Source organism: Suncus etruscus, chromosome 3 (genome assembly GCF_024139225.1).
Source record: "Suncus etruscus isolate mSunEtr1 chromosome 3, mSunEtr1.pri.cur, whole genome shotgun sequence".
Taxonomy (NCBI): Eukaryota; Metazoa; Chordata; class Mammalia; order Eulipotyphla; family Soricidae; genus Suncus; species Suncus etruscus.
The window spans coordinates 111,326,624-111,348,664 of NC_064850.1; the positions used below are offsets into that span (position 1 = coordinate 111,326,624).

The 22,041-nt window shown below is 40.2% G+C and overlaps 1 protein-coding gene across 1 annotated transcript in view; it reads left to right on the plus strand.

Annotated features, from left to right (window-relative positions):
* SH3D19 (SH3 domain containing 19) overlaps positions 1-22,041 on the plus strand; it is a 183,954-nt gene that overhangs the window by 129,888 nt on the left and 32,025 nt on the right. Inside the window, exons 8-12 of the mRNA XM_049770869.1 lie at positions 1,638-1,648; positions 2,337-2,449; positions 10,704-10,765; positions 12,375-12,639; positions 16,701-16,769. Coding sequence (XP_049626826.1) covers positions 1,638-1,648; positions 2,337-2,449; positions 10,704-10,765; positions 12,375-12,639; positions 16,701-16,769 — 520 coding nt within the window. The remainder of the gene's footprint in view (positions 1-1,637; positions 1,649-2,336; positions 2,450-10,703; positions 10,766-12,374; positions 12,640-16,700; positions 16,770-22,041) is intronic.

The following is a 22,041-nucleotide window of genomic DNA, read 5'->3' on the forward strand; positions in this document are numbered from 1 at the left end:
CCATGTTGAGCATGACCTGTTCTCTCTGTTTTCCTCTAGCAGCTGGCTTGGGTATTTTCCTATCTTTGAATGTTTTCCTACCTGTGGATAAAGCAGACAAGTCATCCTCATGTTAAAGATTTTTCCTGTAACAAGGAAAATATGCTTGAAGTGAAAAATTGTATTAATTTGAAGAAAAAAAAACGAGAATTCCCCCTTCCTATAAATACCTAACCCAATGTGTCAGAGTATAATATAATCATCTTCTCTTTGATTTTTTGTACAAGATTTTTACTATCACTAATGAAATCTGGTCTTTTCTTTTGTTAATAAGTGGGGGGATGCACTGTCACTGGATTAAACATGTTATTTGGTTGCAAAGTATATTGTTCAATTGAGGACAATAAAACTCATCAATATGAGGCTAATGAATTAGTACATTTAATTCTTTGGATAAGGGAGGCTTAATGTTCCATCTATTTCAAATCCTATTACAAATGTGATGGACAGATTTGAGGTTTAGAACCCTCTATTTGACCATTACTAGAGTAAAGACTGTAGGTAGCTCATTTACTTTACCACACACACACACACCTCTATTTTGGGTTCATAGCTGGTAGTCGTCAGAGGTTACTTTTGGTTCTGTTCTCAGGAATTATTCTTGGCAGTCTGGAGGGTGTGGGGTGCATAATGAATGCCAGGGATAGGACCTGAATTCACTATATGAAGGCAAATGCTCGATAATACTGCTATATTATTTCTCTGACAATAATAATATTGCCTCTTTTTTTTTTGTTTGTTTTACTTCAGTATCTTCCTCTGCACGATGGGTAGAATATTACCTTGTAGAGTGTTCTCTAATGGTACTTTCCACAGACATGGAAATAATTCTGTGCCTGTGTTGTTCACTATGGTAGCCAACAACCACATGTGGCTATTTGGTTCTAGAAATGTGGCTATTGTAACTGAACGATTACAGTTTTTTTTTTTTAATTTATTTGTAGGAGTGTTGGGGAGACACCTAGGCCTACTCCTAACTCTGTGCTTGGAATCATTCCCAGCAGTGCTTGGGTCCCATGCAGTGCCAGGGATTGAACCAGGATCATCTGCACAAAAGGCCTTAACACCTGTACTCTGTCTTCTGATTCTACATTTTAAATTTTCTTTGCTAATCCAGGACAAACGGTGGTTTGAATCCCGGTATCCCATATGGATAAATAAACAAGTCATGGTGGCTACTGTATAATGAACAGTGTAGATCTAGCACATAGATGTTGATCAGAGAAAAATACATGAATAATGTGCTTTAAACTTTTTGCTTGTTACGTTTGGGGGCCGCCCCTGTTGATACTCAAGTGTCATTCCTAGCACTGCACTCAGGAATTACTCCTAGTGGTGCTTAACGGAACCATATGGGATGCCAGGTGTCAAACCTGGATCGGCCACATGCAAGGCAATTAGCACCTTACCCACTCTACTATTTCTTTGTCCCCTAAAATGTTTTAAATTAAATGCCTGGTATGGCATTAAATGGTAAATACTATTAATAAATCCCACTTGTTACTGTAATTTTTATATTATTTTACTCTAGAAAAATTTAATAAAATTAGCAGACCTCTGATAACTCATTGAATTCTTAGCTCTTTCTAAATTTCTAGCTATCCTCTAGGTCAGTGGTCCTCAAACTATGGCCCACGGGCCACATATTGTATTTGTATCTGTTTTGTTTCTTCATTGCAAAATAATATATATGCAGTGTGCATAAGAATTCGTTCATAAGTTTTGTTTTTACTATAGTCAGACCCTCCAATGGTCTGAGGGACAGTGAACTGGCCCCCTGTTTAAAAAGTTTGAGGATCCCTGCTCTAGGTGAATCTTTTATTTATTTATTTATTTATCTTGGTTTTGGGGCCACACTTGGCAGTGCTCAGGAGTTACTCCTGGCTCTGCACTCAGAAATCACTCCTGGAAGGCTCAGGGGACCATATGGGATGCTGGAAATAAAATCTGGTCGACCACGTGCAAGGCAAATGCCCTACTGCTGTGGTATCTCTCCAGCCCCTTAGGTGAATCTTTTATAATAGTCATTTTCTGTTTTTGTTTTGGGGCCACACACCCTGGTGCTCAGGAGTTACTCTTGCCTCTGCACTTAAAAATCACTCCTGGCAGACTCGAGGGACCATCTGAGATGCTGGGATAGAACCTGGGTCAGCCGCATGCAAGATAAACTACCTACCTACTGTGCTATTGCTCTGGCCCCCTATAATAGTAATTTTTCTAAAGAACCACCAAACTATAATCCTTTCTTTCTCTGTGATCCCAGAAACAAGAAATAATTAGTTATTTCTAATTTACAGGTTTACAGGAGGATCTACAAAGCCCTCCTCCTCTTCCCACTGAAAAGCCTATTGGAAACACTTACAGTACAGTGATGGGAAAATCCAGTAGCAATGACAAAATGAGGAATGTGGTGAGTGACTGTTGTCATAATATAAATTAATGAATCCTAGAGTTGGTAGGGGGATGGTGAATCCTTTCTGGCTCCTGTTTCCCCTTATGTCCAAGGGTCTGAAAGCTGCAGAGTAATGATGGGGAAACTCACAAAGCAGTTACATAAAGTTCCAGGAGTCAGCCAGCTTTAGTTCAGGGTCCTAAACTAACATGCATTTCCTCACATGGCTTCTATGCTAAGTTTTTTCCTAGCAGCCACTTCCCTGCTCCTTCTGGCTCTCTCAGTCTGTCTCCCTTTCAGATGCTTTTTCCAGACTTCTGACAGACTAACTCTAACTTCTTGCTAACTCCCTTTGCTGAAGCTACTGCTGCTGCTTCTTTGCTGCTGCTGAATCTGATGCTGAATCTCTCTGTTGAATCTTGATATTGATTCTCACTTCTGCCTCTCATTTCTGTAACTCTTCCATTCTTTTTTTTTTTTTCTTTTTTGGTTTTTGGGTTACACCCAGCAGCACTCAGTGGTTACTCCTGGCTCTACACTCAGAAATCGCTCCTGGCAGGCTTGGGGGACCATATGGGATGCTGGGATTCAAACCACCGCCCTTCTGCATGCAAAGCAAACGCCCTGCCTCTGTGTTATCTCTCCGGCCCCCTAACTCTCCTTCTAAATCCCTCTCTCCCCCCAGTCCCTCCTCTACCCACCCATTCCAGGTGTGGGCAGTTCTGATCATTCAGGTGGGATAAATAAGTTGGGGGAGGGGATACCCACAAGTGACTATTAAAGATCTTCATGGGTTGTAAACCAAGATCTGAACTAATTTATTGGTTTTTGGGCCATATCTGGTGGTGCTCAAGGGTTACTCTGGTTCTGTACTCAGAAATCACTCCTGGCAGGCTCAGAAGACCATATGGGTTGCTGAGGGTTAAACTCAGGTCAGGGGCTGGAGCAGTGGCACAAGCAGTAGGGCTCATTCATTTGCACACACACCTCAAGGTCTTTTTATGGTCCCAGGAAACTTTCCACTCAAATGTGAGTGATGATATCCTGCCTCTGTAGCTGGAGATCTTGTTATTTGTGTAGGTCATAGGGTGAAGTCTAGGAGACTTCTAGGAGTTCTGTTCCATCACTGTTGTTGTAATCAGTCTTCTGTAATTAGTGGTCTTGGTTTGTGTTCAGAACCTAGGACAGAACCTAGGGCATAGTCTTTCAACATAGTTTCAGAAGTTCTGCTTAGTCGCAGTTGTCAAAGTTAGACCTCTGAAATTAGAGATCTTGGTTTTTATACAAATCCTAGGCCGAGGCCTAGGCTAGGAACTTCCTCATTGGTCCCTTGATAGGTATTGTCCAACGGATATTTATCAAAGTCAGTCTTCTGTAGATAGCGATTTTGGTTTTTGCTTAGGGCAAAGGATGACATGTCTGGGGCCGGGCGGTGGCGCTAAAGGTAAGGTGCCTGCCTTGCCTGCGCTGGCCTTGGACGGACCGCGGTTCGATCCCCCGGTGTCCCATATGGTCCCCCAAGCCAGGAGCAACTTCTGAGCACATAGCCAGGAGTAACCCCTGAGCGTTACCGGGTGTGGCCCAAAAACCAAAAAAAAAAAAAAAAAAAGGATGACATGTCTCCTGTTTGCATCATACCGTTAGGTACTGAGATGGGGCAACCCTCTCTTGGCTCAAGTTGCTACCATTTCCTCATGCCAGGATGTCATGTTAAAACTGGTGCAAGTTGGTGCCATAACGGCATTCAGAGTTTCCCCCGGAGGAGTTTGGTTCCTGGTACTGTTACTTGGACCTGTGTTGGTTCCATGTCTGGGACCTGGGGTTCTGAGTTAGATGGTCACTGTCCAGTCATGTGGAGTCTAAGTTGGGTCTACATGACCCATGCTTATGGTAGGAGGCGACCCTGAATTTTTTTAAAAATATGGGTTTTTATCCCTAATAGATAAGAGCTTGTTTTGTGCATAATATTTCCCCTTTATTTAGAGTACCTATGCAAAAGGATATGGTGACATATTATATTGCTGGTGGATTTGGAGGTAAGAATGATACAGACTGCAATTTTCCATCATTTCTTGCAACTGCATAAAAGGGATGGGGGAGTTATTTAAATAATTTTTTAAAAAGTAAAGGGAATTGGGGGCTGGAGAGATAGCATGGAGATAAGGCATTTGCCTTGCGTGCAGAAGGTTGGTGGTTCAAATCCTGGCATCCTATATGGTCCCCTGAGCCTGCCAGGAGGGATTTCTGAGCATAGAGCCAGAAGTAACCCCTGAGCACTGCCGCGTGTGATCCAAAAACCAAAAAAAAAAAAAAATGTAAAGGGAATTGTCATAAGTCTCTGTTAATTTAAAATGTACAGAAAAAATATTCTTAAAAAATTTTTATTGGTCCAGGGAAATAGCACAAAGGTCTAGAGTACATGCTCTACAAATGGTTCAGCCCACGGTCCCTCGAGCATAGCTGGGAGTGACACCTGAGCTCTGTATCAGGAGAAGCTTCCAAGCACCACTAGTTATGTATGCCCCTCCCCAAAATTGTTTTACTATGCACCTATTAAGAAATGGTTCTCAAAATGACTTCTTTTATCGTTGTTGTTTTGTTTTGTATTTTGGACCACACCCAGTGATGCTCAGGGGTTACTTCTGGCTATGCGCTCAGAAATCGCTCCTGGCTTGGGGGAGACCATATGGGATGCCAGGATTGAACCATGGTCCATCCTAGGCTAGCATGCGCAAGGCAGACGCCTTACTGCTTTGCGTCACCACTCCGGCCCCTCAAAATGGCTTTTATATGTGTGCACATTTATGACATATATGAGCTCATGTATTTGGTTTTTCATTATTTTAATTTTAATACCATTTTCCCATACTTTAAAAATTCATATGATAAATTAATTTTATGTCATATTTCAAAAGCCAATTCTTAATGTCTTTGAACCAGTTTTTTGTTCAGATTTTATAATGGTTTTACATTGTGCATCACCTATGCTTATTATATGTGCAAATCCATCTAATCATCTATTGAAGAGAAATTTCTCTGAAGGAGACATTAACCTGAATTAGCCAATATCACATTAATGATGTTTTCCTAAAGGTGAATTAAAAGTTAAGTCATCACTTGCATTCTCAAAGTATAAGAAATACTGGGTAATAAAATTTTATAAAACTAAGTTTAAAACACAAAAGAAAAGATAGGGCCCCTGCCATGCTATTGGTGCATAGGAGAAGTTCATATTTTCACTTAGGGAAAGTTACTTGAAAAGGTTATTGACTTCTACTTAATGGCTATAAAAGGAATTGAGGGAATGAGTAGGCAGTCATGTCCTTCATTAAATCATTTAATGGACTTTGTAAACCACGAAACTCTTAAAATACAGATTGATATGTTATTATTAAGCAGTCTGCAAGGCAATTTTGACTATTTAGAATACCAAGAAAAAGAAGTTAAGATATACTAAAATCAGAGGGGAGATACTATATTCATAATTGTGCTTGCACCTCACATTAACCAAATGAGACAAATTGTATCCCACGCTGTTTACAGAGAAGTCAAAGCATCTGTGATGTATGGAATAAATGCCTGAAAAAAGAAAGCATGAAAAACAGACAAGCTCAATGATTGGAAGCATGTAACGTTCCATATCACATTTATACTTTTACATTTAAAAATTTAACTCTTAATTATTAAAGTACCTAATGACTAGTTCTGAGAAAAGCAAAAGTCCTACCCTTTAATCTTAAAGGCAGCAATAAAAATGTTCTGTTTTGGGGTCCAGAGCAATAGTACAGTAAGGAGAGTCCTCAGCTTACACAAAGCTTACCCAAGTTTGATCCTCACACAACGGGATCCTGAATCCTTCCAGGAGTGATCCTGAGCACAGAGTCAGAAGTCAACCCCTGAGCACAGCCGAGAGCGACCCAAAAAACTAAAATAATAAAAAGAAATAAAAATGTTTTGGATTCTTTTAAGGTTTTTTTCGGGGGCGGGGAGAGTCTGTGGGTCACACCAGCAGTGCTCTGGAATACTTTCTGATTTTGTGCTCAGGGACTACACCTCGAGCTGCTCAGTGACCATATTTGGCTCTGGGGATCAAATCAGTATTGGCTGCATGTCAGTTAAGTTCCTTAACCCTGATACTATTTCATGGCCCAAGAAATAAGGTTTTTGGGTTTTGTCTGGGGAAGAATTAGCACCTGGTAGTGCTCCAGGGTTACTCCTTGCTCTGTGTTCAGGAATTACTCCTAGCAGATTATGGGGTGCCAGAGATTAAATCCAGGTTGGCCACATATAAGGCAAGCACTCTACCCTCTATACTCTCTCTCCAGCCCTACTAAGTTTTTTGATTGCTATAGCAATTTTTGTTAGGGGAAATACAGTCAAATGAATATTTATAAGGCATGGATTATGTTCTAGAATGTTGCAGGGTTTATGAGCTGATGACTCACTTCACTACATTAACTGAACTCATTAGTGAAACCAAGTTTTAAGGGCAAGCTTAATTTGTTTTTAAAAATGAGAGTTTAAAACATTGAAACATATTTAAATGATAGCATTTTTTGGTGATTAATCATTTGGTATTTAAGGAAAAGCTATAACTATTCCATCTAAATTAAAAGCCATGGGGTAACTTTTAACTGGCATATAAAGAGGAAGAATACTGCCTGGGTTAGCCTAAAGATTCCCAAAATGTAGTTAAATGTCCTTTACTTTAAAAAAAGAATAAGGGGCAGAGCAGTAGCACAGCAGTGGGGTGTTTGCTTTGCACGTAACCAGCCCCAGATGGAACCCAGTTCAGTTTCCTACATCCCAAATGGTCCCCCCAGCCTACCAGGAGTGATTTCTGGGTGCAGAGCTAGGAGTAACCCCTGAGCGCTGCCAGGTGTGACAGAAAGAAAGGAAGGAAGGAAGGAAGGAAGGAAGGAAGGAAGGAAGGAAGGAAGGAAGGAAGGAAGGTAGGAAGGAAGGAAGGAAGGAAGGAAGGGAGGGAGGGAGGGAGGGAGGGAGGGAGGGAGGGAGGGAGGGAGAGAGGGAAGGAAGGAGGGAGGGAGGGAGGGAGGGAGGGAGGGAGGGATGAGAAATAAAGCAAATGTAATTTTAAAGAACTCATATTTCTTCCCTTTAAGAGGTTTTGAAGGAATATTTTCTGAATGTCAAAAGGGGAAGTTGAAAAAATGGCTCAATTTGAAGAATTTAGCATGGACAGTTCCCTTTAAAAAAAAAATAATCAAGTTGGAGCCAGAACAACAGTACAGTGGATAGGGCATTTGCCTTGCACACAGCCAACCTGGGAGTGACCTGGGTTTGATCCCTGGCATCCCATATGGACCCCTGAGCCTGCCAGCAGTAATTTCTGAGCTCAAAGCCAGGAGTAACCCGTTGGGTGTGGCCCCCCAAAATAAAAAAATTGGAGGTGGAAGATGTGGGAGTATAAGAACGCTGGTAATGACAGTTGACATTGGTGGTAGGATTGGTGTTAAAATATTATATGCCTAATAACTGCTAGAACCACAAAGAAAGACTTCATAAACTCCATTCCCTGAGATGCACAGCCACAAAGATCTCTAGAAACAGAGGTCTGATTTTACCATCCAAGACAAAGCGGAAGTCTTCCACACACCACGAAAGCAGCAAGGGGAGAGTAAATGATCATGCAAGGAGTCTAGAGTTAATCCCATGACAGTATACTTCAGGGGTGGAGAAACCCTGTGTCTCCTAGGTCAAGGGAATTCCCTCTACAATAACCCCAATAGTTACTGTGCCTATGCAGGAGGATAAATAAAAGGAGAAAAAAAAAGCACAAAACAATCATTTTTACACATGTTTATTTATCGATTGATTGATTTTTTTGACGTCTTTATTTTGGTGTGGAGATTACGGTTGATGTCTCCAATATTATTTTATTTTGTCTTGTCTTTCTCTTTCTTTTTGCATTCGAGCATGAGTTGATTTCAGAACCGAGACTATTGTGTGGTGCCTATCTTTATTGCTGTAGTGCTCACTGGTTATTTAATTCGATAATTTTTTCTGTATTGCTGTGGTATTTCAAATACCTTTTTCACATCCTCTCTCAAACTGAGGTTGGAAGCCTCTAGAAAGACTCAGCCCATTTTTAGCGTATTTGACTTTTGACTTTTTTTTTTCCCTCTTATTTTGTACCCCATTCTATTGCTTTTCTTGCCTTCAAACAAAACCACATACCTCGATTTTTCTAGCTTTGCCTCCTAAATAGAAGGGGAAACGAGGGTTCCAGGACCAAACAGATATGAGATCACTAATAGTAAGCCAGACAAAGAGGGGTCCACCTACTCTAGCAGCCCGGGGGGTGATGGTGGGGTATATGGGTTGTAGAAAGGGAACTGGAATGGGGGGAGGACATAGTTGGTGATGGGTATTCCCCTGATTCAATGTTAATATGTACCTAAAACACTACTGTGAAAGATATGTAAGCCATTATGGAAAAAATATGTTTTTAATCAGAAACTTTCTTTGACTTACATGTATTATTATTATATCAATTATATTATATGTTATATTATGTCACTATATTATGTTATGTTAGCTTACCTCATTATGTTAATCATTTTTGTCTCTTGAATAAATTCTTACAATAAAAAAAATATTATGTGCCTAAAATTCAACTATCAATAATTTTGTAAACCATAGTATTTTTTAAATTAAGTTTTGGCTTTGATGACCTTTAAATTCTCATTCAAGAAATGATCATAAATATTTCCCTCTCTTATTCTCATATCCTAACCTGTGGGGTATACAGCATTCACATCGGCAACATAATTAGTCTGAATTTTTTGACTTCAGGACAGCAGTCTTATCTATCTGTTGATCTCTGGTTTCTCCTGTCTTTTCGGCTAAATCACTCCAACTCTACCTATCTTTTTTGTTTGGTTGGTTGGTTTTGGTTTTGGTTTTTGATCCACACCAGCAGTACTCAGGGTACTGAGCTGTGTACTCAGAAATTACTCCTGGCAGGCTTGGGGGACCATATGGGATGCTGGGGATCGAACCTGGGTTGACCACGTGCAAGGCAAATGCCCCACCTGCTGTGTATCACTTCTGCTTCTACCTATCTTATTTTTAACATTTTCCCTTCATTCTTTACTACAAAACTTTCTAAGTGCATCCATCTCTTTGTCAGAGTAGTTCAAGCTCTCTGCATTCTGGCCTTCCTTTTAAGCCATCTCTTACCCATCTTCTGTGTTCCCCCTCCTTCTGGTTCAAACCCATTGCACAATGTGCAGTCCAATGATGATAGATCTCACTGCTGCAAGCAAACAAACTACTCACCAAGTCAAATGTTTAAACGTAGGAGCAGTGCCCATCTTTTAGTACTCTAGACTGTGTGAGGATGATCTAAACATCATCTTTAATACCTCAAGAATCTCCTAGTGCAGGCCCGGAGAGATAGCACAGCGGCGTTTGCCTTGCAAGCAGCTGATCCAGGACCAAAGGTGGTTGGTTCGAATCCCGGTGTCCCATATGGTCCCCCGTGCCTGCCAGGAGCTATTTCTGAGCAGACAGCCAGGAGTAACCCCTGAGCACCGCCGGGTGTGGCCCAAAAACCAAAAAAAAAAAAAAAGAATCTCCTAGTGCATAATCACATAGACACCATGTAGTTGGGTAAGCAGAACTCTTATTCCTCACCATGTTTTAACTTGTGTTAGGACAAACACTATTTCTTTGCTTTCCCACTTCCCTATTGGGAAGTGACTGGGATTCAAAAGCATGTCTGTCTGTGTTGCATTTAGTTCCCATGTCTGCTGGGGCATGTACACCAGGCTGTAGAGCTCACACATTTAGCCACAGTTCTCTAGGCTGGTTGTTTCTTTAGTTGTGGTGCTCACACATTTTTGTGGTACTTTGGATTTGCTTTGGAATTCACCAGAGGTTACGTTTCCTAGCTGTTGTCCCTGCATGTCTTTCTATGATCCTCATGCATACTTGGCTGTTGTGGCACAGACAAAGATCACTGGCAGCACCAGGGATTGCAGACAGCAGAGCTGCCAGGCTGAAAGGGCAGGGCATTTGGCACAGGCAGTGGCAACAGGGATTGAACTTTCAACCTCACCTTTGCAAGTCATGCCTCCTAGCCCTTCTGGGGGTTCAGAACTTGAGCAATTTAGGTAGGAACAAGTTACAAAGAAAGAAAAATTAAAAAAAAAAAGACTCTTTTAAACTACTTTGTATAAATTTTTCTACAAATCCAGCCCTCAAATCCAGAATTCCTGTTGATGAAATTATTTTCTATTATTTGCAGGAACCTAACGTTGCTAGTCAAACAGGAGGTCTTGTTCGAGGGCCCCCAAGATTGCCACCGAGGTAAGTGTTGGAAAACTTAAAAAGTAAATAAAAGAAAAACTCTTTATCTCCCTTTCTGTGTGTGTCTCTCTCTGTCTCTTTCCATCTCTCTTTCTTTTTTTGGTGGTCACACTTGGTGATCCTGGCTATGTGCTAATAAATTGCCCCTGGCTTGAGGGACCATATGGGATGCCAGGGGATCAAATCGCAGTCCATCCTAGGTTATTGCGTGAAAGGCAAACGCCCTACCACCTGCACCACAGTCCAGCCTCCCATCTCTCTCAATCTCTCTCCATCTTTCTTTCCATCTTTCACTCTTTTTGTCTCTCCCTTTCTATCTGTCTGTCTGTCTCTCATTTCATCTCTCTCTTTTTACATTTCCCTCTTTCCCTTCTCCTGTTAAGAAACTATAAGAAACATGCTTGATTTTTGGCATTTCCAAAGAGAGACTGTCTTCATAATTCCCAGCACCTATTTTCCTGAATTTCACAAAGTATTTAAACAAAAATTTCTGATGCTATCAGAGAATGTTATTTATATTGGCAATTGTTTTTATCTTAGTAATCAAACCTTTCAAAATAATAGTTGATGTACTACTTCACTTTCAGAACTAGCTTTTCATATAATTAATCAAAATCTGACTTCATAATATTAATTGTTATAACATGAATATTAGGGATGTTATCAGACACCAATTTTTTTTAATTTTTTATTTTTAATTATGAGAACAAAGATGCAAAGAAAGAGGACAAGATAAAGTTACAGTGGAAGGACAATCACCCATAACATAATTCTCAGAAATCCCCTTGCTGATATCTTAACTTTGAAATTTCAGCCAAAGAACATTAAGATAAATAAGACAGAATCTATGTACAATTACTTCGTCCCTCAAGTCCCCAGATTGTAACACATTATAATATTTCTTAACAGCACACAAGGCAATCTAAAGCCATAAAACTTACGTAACTACTTAAACATTACAGGCATAGTGTTTTTTTACATTTCCATGTACATGCATGTTAGCTTAAATTAACCTCAAATTTTAAGTGGGTTCTTTTTAAGGATTAGAGTCAAAGGAGCACAGTAAAAATGGTGTTAGAGTAGCAATTGTTGTTTGCATAGGCCCACCAAAATATGAGAGACATGAAAAGGTATAACCTTGGCCTAAATACAAAGAGACCCGACCCCTGAAGTTTCCTGGCACATGACCAACTCTAAGCTCCAGGCAAGCTAGATCGTCCGTTCCAAGACATTGTCTGTAGTGCCAACAGACACCAATTTTTTTCCAATCATGTATATACCTGACATCTATAACCAGGCTTTGGTAAAAGTGCTTAGTTTCTTGAAATAGTCATGGTATATTTATGAGAAAAGTGAGCCTTTGAGAGCTTGTTTGTCTTGAACTAATGAATCTCTGGTGCCAGATAAGAAGCAGCTGAAACATCATGACATTTCCTCTAATAAAATAATGTTTGATGCTGCAGTCATTTCCACAAAAATAGCATGCCTAACATGTCTCAGTAAATTGTATTCTACTAGCAGAAAGCCATGTGTATGTGTTTGTGTGTGCGTAAAAAAAGACAAAACACAGCTCAATATCAAACACTGACACTACTGCATTGACTTTCAGACCTGTAAATGGAAAACTCCTACCCGCTCGACAGCCTCCATCAAAGGCTCCTCCTGAGAGACCACCTCCTCCCAAACTTTCTGCAAGCAGATCATCAGCAAAAAAACTGCCTTTCAATCGGTCCTCTTCTGAGATGGATCTTCAGAGCAAACCAAGTAACTTGGCATCTGGAATCACAAAAGCCAAGAGCCAAGTCTTTAGAATTCAAGATCCGGTGCTACCCCCTCGCCCTAAACCAGGACACCCTCTCTACAAAAAATACATGGTAAATTTAGCAGAGCTGGTGTGTATGGGTGTGAGTGTGTCCCTACATGCTCAGTGAATCTTGGTTTGATCTTCTATGCTGCATATGGTCCCCTAGCATCACTAGGAGTGATCCATGAGCACAGAGCCAGGGGATAACCCCTGTCAGGTACAGCCCCAAAACGCAAGAAAGAAATGTTTGTAGGAAAAGAGTTTTGTCCTGAAGCATTTGCAATCCCTTACTCGTAGGAAAAAACAGTGAGACAAATGTGGATCTACCTTGGAACACTAAGAGTTTAGATAAGTGGGCCATGATAAAGTGTAGGTCTATAAAGCAGTTTTCATTATTAGGAAGAAAGCAGAAAAGGAGGCAGGGCAGACAGGAACAATAGCCTACTGTATGACTTGATCAAATGGAAATAAAAAATGTGCCACATATAATCCAAAACTGTAGACTATACTGGTGGGAATCACTGTTAGACTTTATAGTTTATTCCCTATAATTATCTACAGACTGAAGCAGAAAAATGAATTCTTCTTAAGATGGATTTTTCTTTTCTGTAAATCTAATGATCCTGATCCTTTTATATATACCATTTAGAAATTTGCATAACTAAGATATAACTAAGATATTAATTGTGTTCTTTTTAGTCATATAATATCACCTTAAACTTTGTCTCCTCTTCCTACATGTAGAAACAGAATTGATATTGTCTGTTTACTTTGGTCAGGCTAATCTGAGTATTAAAATGAAAGATAATGAAAACAAGACTATTTGTACTTTTAAACAATTATATGATAGAAAATATTAGAAACATCAGTTATTTTCACTTAAAGCCATTGTTGTTTTTTTTTTTGTTTGTTTTGGTTTTGGTTTTGGTTTTTGGGCCACACCCGGTGATGCTCAGGGGTTACTCCTGGCTATGTGCTCAGAAGTTGTTCCTGGCTTGGGGGACCATATGGGACGCCAGGGGATCGAACCGAGGTCCGTGCTAGGCTAGCGCTGGCAAGGTAGACACCTTACCTCTAGCCCCACCGCGCCGGCCCCAAGCCATTGTTTTTTTAAACTATCTTAAGTTATGGTATAGATAGTAATACTTTTCTATGTATTTGTTTTTTAAATTGGTGATATCTTATCTTTGGAGTTTGGGGTCCATAGTCAGTGGTCCAGAAGTTGCTCAGGGTTATCCATGGTTCTACTCAGATGTGATTCCTGGTGGCTTCACTTGGGAAAGACCCTATGTGGTGCTGGGGACAGAACTTAGATGGGCAGCATGCAAGGCAAGCACTTTATGTGCTTATCTCTGACCCCAAACTGATTTTACTTGCTAAAACTAAGGATTTTTCTTTGTAAAAGGTTAGTTGTAAAGAGATATTCTTTGGCTGTTGGGTTGAGGTTTAGTTATCCCATAGTTCCCTAAAGGGAAAGGGATATTCTATAACCCTTATCCAGGGAGGACTGGAGAAGCTGATTTGGAAACAATTCCCCAACATAAGTAATCCACACAGACATGGAGGTTATAGGAGGCAAAAAAACTCACACTGCAAGCTGTTTATCCACAGGCCAGTCGTTCTACCACACGAAACCACAAGCCTAAATAGCAGCTCTCAGCTAAGCTCTTTGCCTTCCATTTATTGAGATCCAATCAAAACCCCTTCCTAGGGGTAGGGGAAAGGCAATGGGAAAACAAGACCAACAGAAAATAATTAAGATGGGGCCGGGCGGTGGCGCTAGAGGTAAGGTGCCTGCCTTGCCTGCGCTAGCCTAGGACGGACAGTGGTTCAATCCCCCGGTGTCCCATATGGTCCCCCAAGCCAGGAGCGACTTCTGAGCGCATAGCCTGGAGTAACCCCTGAGCATCACCGGGTGTGGCCCAAAAACCAAAAAAAAAAAAAAAAAAAGAAAAGAAAATAATTAAGATACAAATGAGAAATATTTAATACAAATGGGAACTATTTCAAAGGCCTCAATTTACCTCATAGTTACTTTGAGTAATAAAAATAGCTGCAAATATATTGAACACTTCATATGAGTCAAGATTATTTATAACCTTTATCTATATTCAATAAGTAATTTATTCTTTATATCAGCCATGAGGAAGACTCTGTTACCTATGCTATTCAGATTGGGGGGAAAAGAGAGATTGCGGAGGGGAGGGTGGAGAGACAGTACAGTGGGTGAGGCACTTACCTTGCACTTGGCCAACCCGGATTTAACCCCAACACCACTTATGGTTCCTCAAGCACTAAGAGTGTTCTTGAGCAGTGTCAAACATAAGCCTTGAGCAAAGATAGTTGTGACCAAGAAAATCAAAGAGAAAGAGAGATGAAGAAATTAATTTCTTGATTCACTATTACAAAAGTAGTTAATGGTGTAACTAAAATTTGAACACAGAACCACTGGATCTCATCCATATTATGTCTCACTATAAATACAGGGTTATATTTAAGTCTCTAACTTGCTCTAACCATTCCTTGTTAAAAAGTGGAATTAGTTTTCTCCAGAGCTCTATGTCAGAAAAACAATTGAAAAAACAAGGGAACACAGGGCTGAAGCAATAATACAGTGGGTAGGGTGCTTGCTTTACTTGTGGCTGAGCCCTATTCAATCCCTGGCATACGGTCTTCGCTGATCCCTGAGTGCAGAGCCAGGAATAACCTGAGTGCACTGTACTTTGGTGTTGACCCAAACTGCTCCCCAGGGGGGAAAATGATAAAAAGAAAAACTAGGGGGGGTGATAAAAAAGAAACTAATGTCTTAGGGTGGTATGTATTATTATAAAATAATTTTATAAATTCCTCCAACCCCAGAGCTAGACTACCTTTAATTGCTAACCAGGAGCTTGGTATACTGGGAGCTCTGGGACTAACAGAGATGTCAATAGGTGGCACCACCCAACCCAGCATGGAAGGGCCACGGCCTTGCACTCTGCATTTTGGCGCCTGAGTTAAGGGTGGCCCACATTATCTCCCTTTCCTTGTGGAAAATGATTTCCTTTAAATTTCCTTCACATTTCCAAGATAGAAGTCTTATATAACAAGACTCATCTGCATACATCAGCCAAAGTCTGCCAAGCAGGGAACAGGTCCTTGGTAGAGAAAAAATGTAGAAAGTAAAAGCCTTCCTAAGAACAGACTGGTCGAGGAAGTGACTGGAGTCGCTTGGGTTCAAGTAGATATTTGTATCAGACTCTAGCAGAAGATGAAAAGTCAAGGCAATGGGAAGGTGCCATTCAGCCACTGCAGAGGAGACACGAGTTGGCCTTCAGAAGCCATTAAGCACTTTGAAGCACCATGCAGTAGTGACTGGCCTTGAGTTCAGGTGCTGTTTTACCCTTAGATTCCCAGGTGCTGTGACCCTTGTCTAAAGAACAGAACTTTCTGGTGGAGGTAGTTAAAGCAACAGTTAGCCTAAATTTGACTCTATGGTCCTGTTGATACGACTGCACACCAAAAAAAAAAAACATTTTATACCCATAAGAAATGGCAGAGTGAGCCAGAGAGACAGTCTAACGTTTAGAACAATTGTTTTGCCAGCACTCTATTTAGTCTTTTGAACACAGGAGTAATCTCTGAACACTGCCAGATAGGACCCCCAACCCAATTTAAAGAAAAACAAAAAAACTTTTTTTGTTAAATTATCTTTATTCAAACACCGTGATTACAAATATGATTGTAGTTGTATGATTACAGTCATGTAAAGAACACCCCCCTTCACCAGTACAAGAGTCCCACCACCAATTTCCCAGATCTCCCTCCTCCCTACCCCACCCACACCTGTACTCAAGACAGGCTTTCTACTTCCCTTATTCATTCACATTGTTAGGATAGTTCTCAGTGTAGTTATTTCTCTAACTGCACTCATAACTTTGTGTGGTGAGCTTCATGCCGTGAGCTGCACCTTCCAGCCCTCATCTCTCTTGTCTCTGAGAATTATTGCAAAAATGTTTCACTCATCTATGGGTTTTAAGAAAAATGAAAGACAAAAAACTTTTAAGCATGAATGCCAACCCCCACTGTGGTTAGCAAGTTCTGAGGAAGATTTTTGATTGTGAATAATCCTTTCATTGGTTTATATTTAAGCTCTCTGTGCCTCATGGGATTGCCAATGAAGACATTGTCTCGAAAAACTCTGGAGAAGTGTCTTATAAGGTAAATCTAGCTCTTTCTTTATAGACTAATGTTTTTAAAAACCCACTGGCCTCTTTTCGGCATCACACATTATTAAATTCTTTGGGCTCCAAAGATTAAACTATGGGGAAAGTATTATTAAGTTTTATTAAGTAATAATTGCTTCAGAGAGTGGTATTATACCTTACAGTGAGCTGTTCTTGTGATGCAGAAGATAATTACTCGGAATGCTGAAAGAGAGAGACACTGATCTAGTTCACTAGACTCAGATTAACATTATCATCTTACTTGATGAAAATTTTAGAAGCGAACAAATGGAAGCAATTCATGCTGTACGACCTTCATAATACACCTAGAAGCCCATTTCTTAGAACTTCTAATTATATCTTATCCAAAGGTTTCCATTAGCACATTTATTTTAATGGGAATAAAAATTATAGTAGTATTTTATTCCATTTTAAGAGCATATCATTTTTAAGAGCCATTCCTGCCATATTAATCACTTGGATGACTACCAGGTATTCTTCCTGTTTCATATCAGGATGACTTAGAGCAAACCAGAGCACTCAGCCATTAATTTTCAGCTGTGTAAATTGTTTATTTTCGGGATAATATAAACATGTTTACCAAACTTTCAGAGATTAGTTCCCAACAGAATGAGTAATTATGTCAAAGAGGGCCCAATAAATGCAAAGTTTGAAATTTAAAAAGCACTTCCCATAAAGATTTAAGTTTAAAGCTGATGAAATGTCATCTAACAACAATTTAGCCTGAGATATTGTGGAGAATTAGAGGGTACAATGGCTAGGAAAGGTCACATATTTTAACGGCCCCCCAAAAATTGCTATGGAACAATGTAGAATTTTTCTTCAAGTGCCTTCTTAAGTTACCTAGTTAACTTTTCACTCTGATAATTAGTGTACCTAATATTAAAAGTAATACCATCATTTGGCCCAAGTAAAGCCTTTAGAGGTCAGAGAGATAGCTCAGTGGTAAGGCATTTGCCTTGCATGCAGCCAATCTAGAACAGACAGTAGTTCGAATACCAGCATCCCATATGGTCTCCCATGCCTGCCAGGAGCGATTTCTGAGTGAAGAGCAAGGAGTAACTCCTGAGCGCTGCCGGGTATGACGCAAAAACAAAAACAAACAAAAAAGTAAAGTCGGGGGCGGGTAAAAAATAAAGAAAAGAAAAAAAAAAAGAAAAAAAAACAAAACAAAAAAGTAAAGTCCTTGTACAACTTTTTATCATTTAGATCTTCTTTCTTTTTACTTTCTGATTATCTATTTTGAAATTTTTAAGAAATTAAGAATTTGGGGGCCGGAGAGATAGCATGGAGGTAAGGCGTTTGCCTTTCATGCAGGAGGTTATCAGTTCGAATCCCGGCGCCCCATATGGTCCCCCGTGCCTGCCAGGAGCAATTTCTGAGCTGGAACCAGGAATAACCCCTGAGCACTGCCGGGTATGACCCAAAAACCACAAAAAAAAAGAAAGAAAGAAAGAAAGAAAGAAGGAAGGAAGGAAGGAAGGAAGGAAGGAAGGAAGGAAGGAAGGAAGGAAGGAAGGAAGGAAGGAAGGAAGGAAGGAAGGAAGGAAGGAAGGAAGGAAGGAAGGAAGAAATTAAGAATTTGTAGGGCCAGATGACAGCAGAATAGGGCGCTTGCCTTGCATGAGGCTGACCTTGGCTTCATCTCTGGCACCCTATATGATCCCCTGAGCATTAGAGCCTAGAGGAAGCCATGAGCATTACTGGGTGTGATTCCTTCACTCCAAAATAAAACAAAGCTAAAAATTTTTATTTTGAAGAGAAGAGAAGATATGCACGTGTGGCTGGGACACAAAATTCTGACTCATGTGGGGAAAGTTGTTCTGTTACTAATTTTCTCTTTGATATTGTTCACATGGGGAAAGTTGTTCTGTTACTAATTTTCTCTTTGATATTGTTCACATGGGGAAAGTTGTTCGTTACTAATTTTCTTTTTGATAATGTCCATTTGTCACTGCCATCTTTCCTCAGAACATTCTAATGGGTAATAATGAAAATTATGTTTCAAAAATACTTTTCTTGATTAAAAGTATAAACTTAAAAAAATTTTAAGTTATTTCTTTTTTTGTTTTTGTTTTTGGGCCATACCCCATGGTGCTCAGGGGCTACTCCTGGCTCTATGCTTGGAAATCGTTCCTGGCAGGCTCAGGGGACCATATGGGATGCTGGGAATCAAACCCAGGTCCATCCTGGATCAGCTGTGTGCAAAGCAAACGCCCTACTGCTGTGCTCTCAGGTCCTAAGATAATCTCTTTTAGCTATCCAAAGTATTTTGTTGTTGTTGTTGGTTTTTGGGTCACACTGGCAGCGCTCGGGTTATTTTTGGCTCTACGGTCAGAAATCATTCCTGGCAGGCTTGGGGGACCATATGGGATGCCGGGATTTGAACCACCATCCTTCTGCATGCAAGGCAAACACCCTAGCTCCATGCTATTACTCCAGTCCCGATCCAAAGTATTTTTTATTTTACATAGTTCATTATTTACTCTTAACCAGAGAGTTGCAGAAAGTTGGCCTCCAGAGGCCAACCACTAACGATGCTAAAGTGAAGCCTCCTTTATAGCTTCTGGGCTTGTAGTGAACATTATATTTTTAGAAAAGTAGAACTTGCCTATTTTAAAGCCTAGTTTTAAAGTTAAAATTTCTAAAACTATGTTACACTTTCTGCTACTCAGCAAACAGCAAATTTTGTGCATTATCACATGGGGAAATTGAGAGCACAAATTGGGTTCATTTCTCTTCCATCAACCTAGAGAACTCACTTTTTCACATGGGATTGCCCTCCTGAGTAATGCTCTGGGGTTTCTAGGAGCCACTCAATGTTGGCCATTGGTGCTGAGACTAAACTAGGCATCAAAAGTGCCAGGTGTGTTCTCCAGGCTTCGAGCTATCTCCTGAGCCCCTGTTCCCTTTTGAAGATGTATGAAATGGATAGCGTCATTCCTCACAGTTATTGCTAGAATTGTTTTATGGTATGTCCCATTTATATAAAACTCCAGAATAGAAAAGTCAGAAAGTTGGGTTAATGGTTGTTTCAAACTGGGAGGATGAATGGAATAGGGTGGATTCTTTTTGGGGGGTGATACAAACTGAAGCTGTTATTTTCTATGACTATGACTAAATATTTTCTATGACTAAATATTCTTAAAACTCTTTAAATGGTTGAATTTTATGATTCGTGAATTCTTTCTCAAAGATGTTTTAAAACTAAAGGAGCTGGGCCAAATGATAGCACAGTGGCCTTTGCCTTGCATGTGGCCATCTCTGGTTTGATCCGACATCCTATATGGTCCCCTGAGCTTACCAGGAGCAATTTCTGAGCACAGAACCAGGAGTAACCCTGATCACCGCTTAGTGTACCCCCCCCCAAAAAAAAAAAAACTATCACATATATGTAAGAGTGCATAATGAGTAAACAAAAAATAGTTACTTTTCTTATTCACTTCTTTTCGTTGTCATTTTGGTTTTCGTTTATTAGGCCACACCTGGACTGCTAGCTCTACACTTATGAATCACTCCTAGCAGTGTCCGGGGGACTGTATAGGATGCCAGGAATTGAACCTGAGTCAGCCATGTGCAAGGCAAATAAATGCTCTACTCACTGTACTATTGCTTTAGCTCCCATATTACTCTTTTCTATTAATATGTTTATAGTTTTATTAGAAAGAGTTTTAGTCTATAGATTTCCTACTGGATTCCCATGGTTAATTGTGTGGTCTGGGTTATACTGACCTCTTGAGGCCAACCGAGGAAAAAGTTGTTATGAACAGCAAGAGCAAACTCTGCAGAACTTTCTTCTTATCCCATCTCAGCAAAGATAAGACTTAATACTTTTGGTTTGCAGGCCACACTCAACCATGTAAAGGGCTTACTCCTAGCTCTGCATTAGGAATCATTCCTGGCAGGGTTTACGGGACCATATGTGATGCTGGGAATCAAAGCCAGATCAGTTGCATGTAAGGCAAGTGACCTACCGCTGTCCTCTATCCCCAATTCCTTAATGCTTAATTTTTCAAGGCTTAGCCCTCATCATTGCCCTGTTCCTCTTGCCTCCGAGCTTGTGGGCCAGCTTGCTGAGCCACTGGAAGCAGAGAAAGAAAACTGAGAAGTCCATTGGCTGATCCATCTCTTCTTCCTCCCTTAGTTCCTCTTAGATAGCTGGTCAGCTCTGCTCACTTTTATTTTCTCTTAGTGGATAGCTATATAGTCTAACACTTAATTTATTGAATTCGCAGTCCTTTTTTCCCCACAAAAAGAAAAGGATACATATATATGTAGGATGAACTGTGTAAATAATATTTATTAACTATCTCCAGACTTAAAATATCTTTCAGTTCTTTACCACCTACCCTGAAGTTTCCTTAATGTTCATTAATTTAGGGAGAAGCACTAAGACATGGTTAGGAAATGTCAGTGTTACTTGGTGAGCTAGTCTGTAAAGCTGACATTAGTTATCACTCTTTTGAACCACGTTGTTATTTCAGTTCACCGAACTTGAGGGAATGCAACATGCTTCTGATGATGTGTTGTTTTTTATTTTAATTTTTTTTGGTCACGCCCGGCACTGCTCAAGGATTACTCCTGGCTCTGTGTTCAGAAATCGCTCCTAGCAGGCATGGGGGACCATATGGTTGCCAGGATTCGAACTATCGTCAGTCCTGGGTTGGCCGCGTGCAAGGCAAACTTCCTACCACTGTGCTATCTCTCCAACCCCTGATGATGTGTTTTGATAAAAAGAACAAATGAGATTCAGAAAAGATTGCAGTAATGGTGCAGTACATTAAGACAGATTAGATACTTTTTTTTTTTTTTTTTTGGTTTTTAAGCCATAGCCAGCAGTGGTCAGGGCCTACTCCTGGTTCTGTCCTCAGGGAACTACATGTGGTGCCAGTTAGATTGAACCCTGACACAAGTGTCATGTTGAAAAGCTTTAAATTGTAACTCCTTGCAAAATCTTTTGGTCTTTTTGATGGTTACTTGGGTAAGATGTCTCTTCAGATAAACAAAAATAAAGGACAGGGGTCATAACTCAGCAGTTGAATATACTTGCTTTGCCTATATGTGCAGTTCTTGATTTGATCAGGACACACAAAATTGTAATTGCATCATTAAAAATAAAAATAATCAGTGCTTATTAATTAGAAAAGTTCATTCTTTAACATTACCTTCTCCAGTGAATCTAGACAGTTGGCTCAATGGGTAGGGAATATTGAATTCTCTTTGCTAATTTACTTAGAATTGCTGTT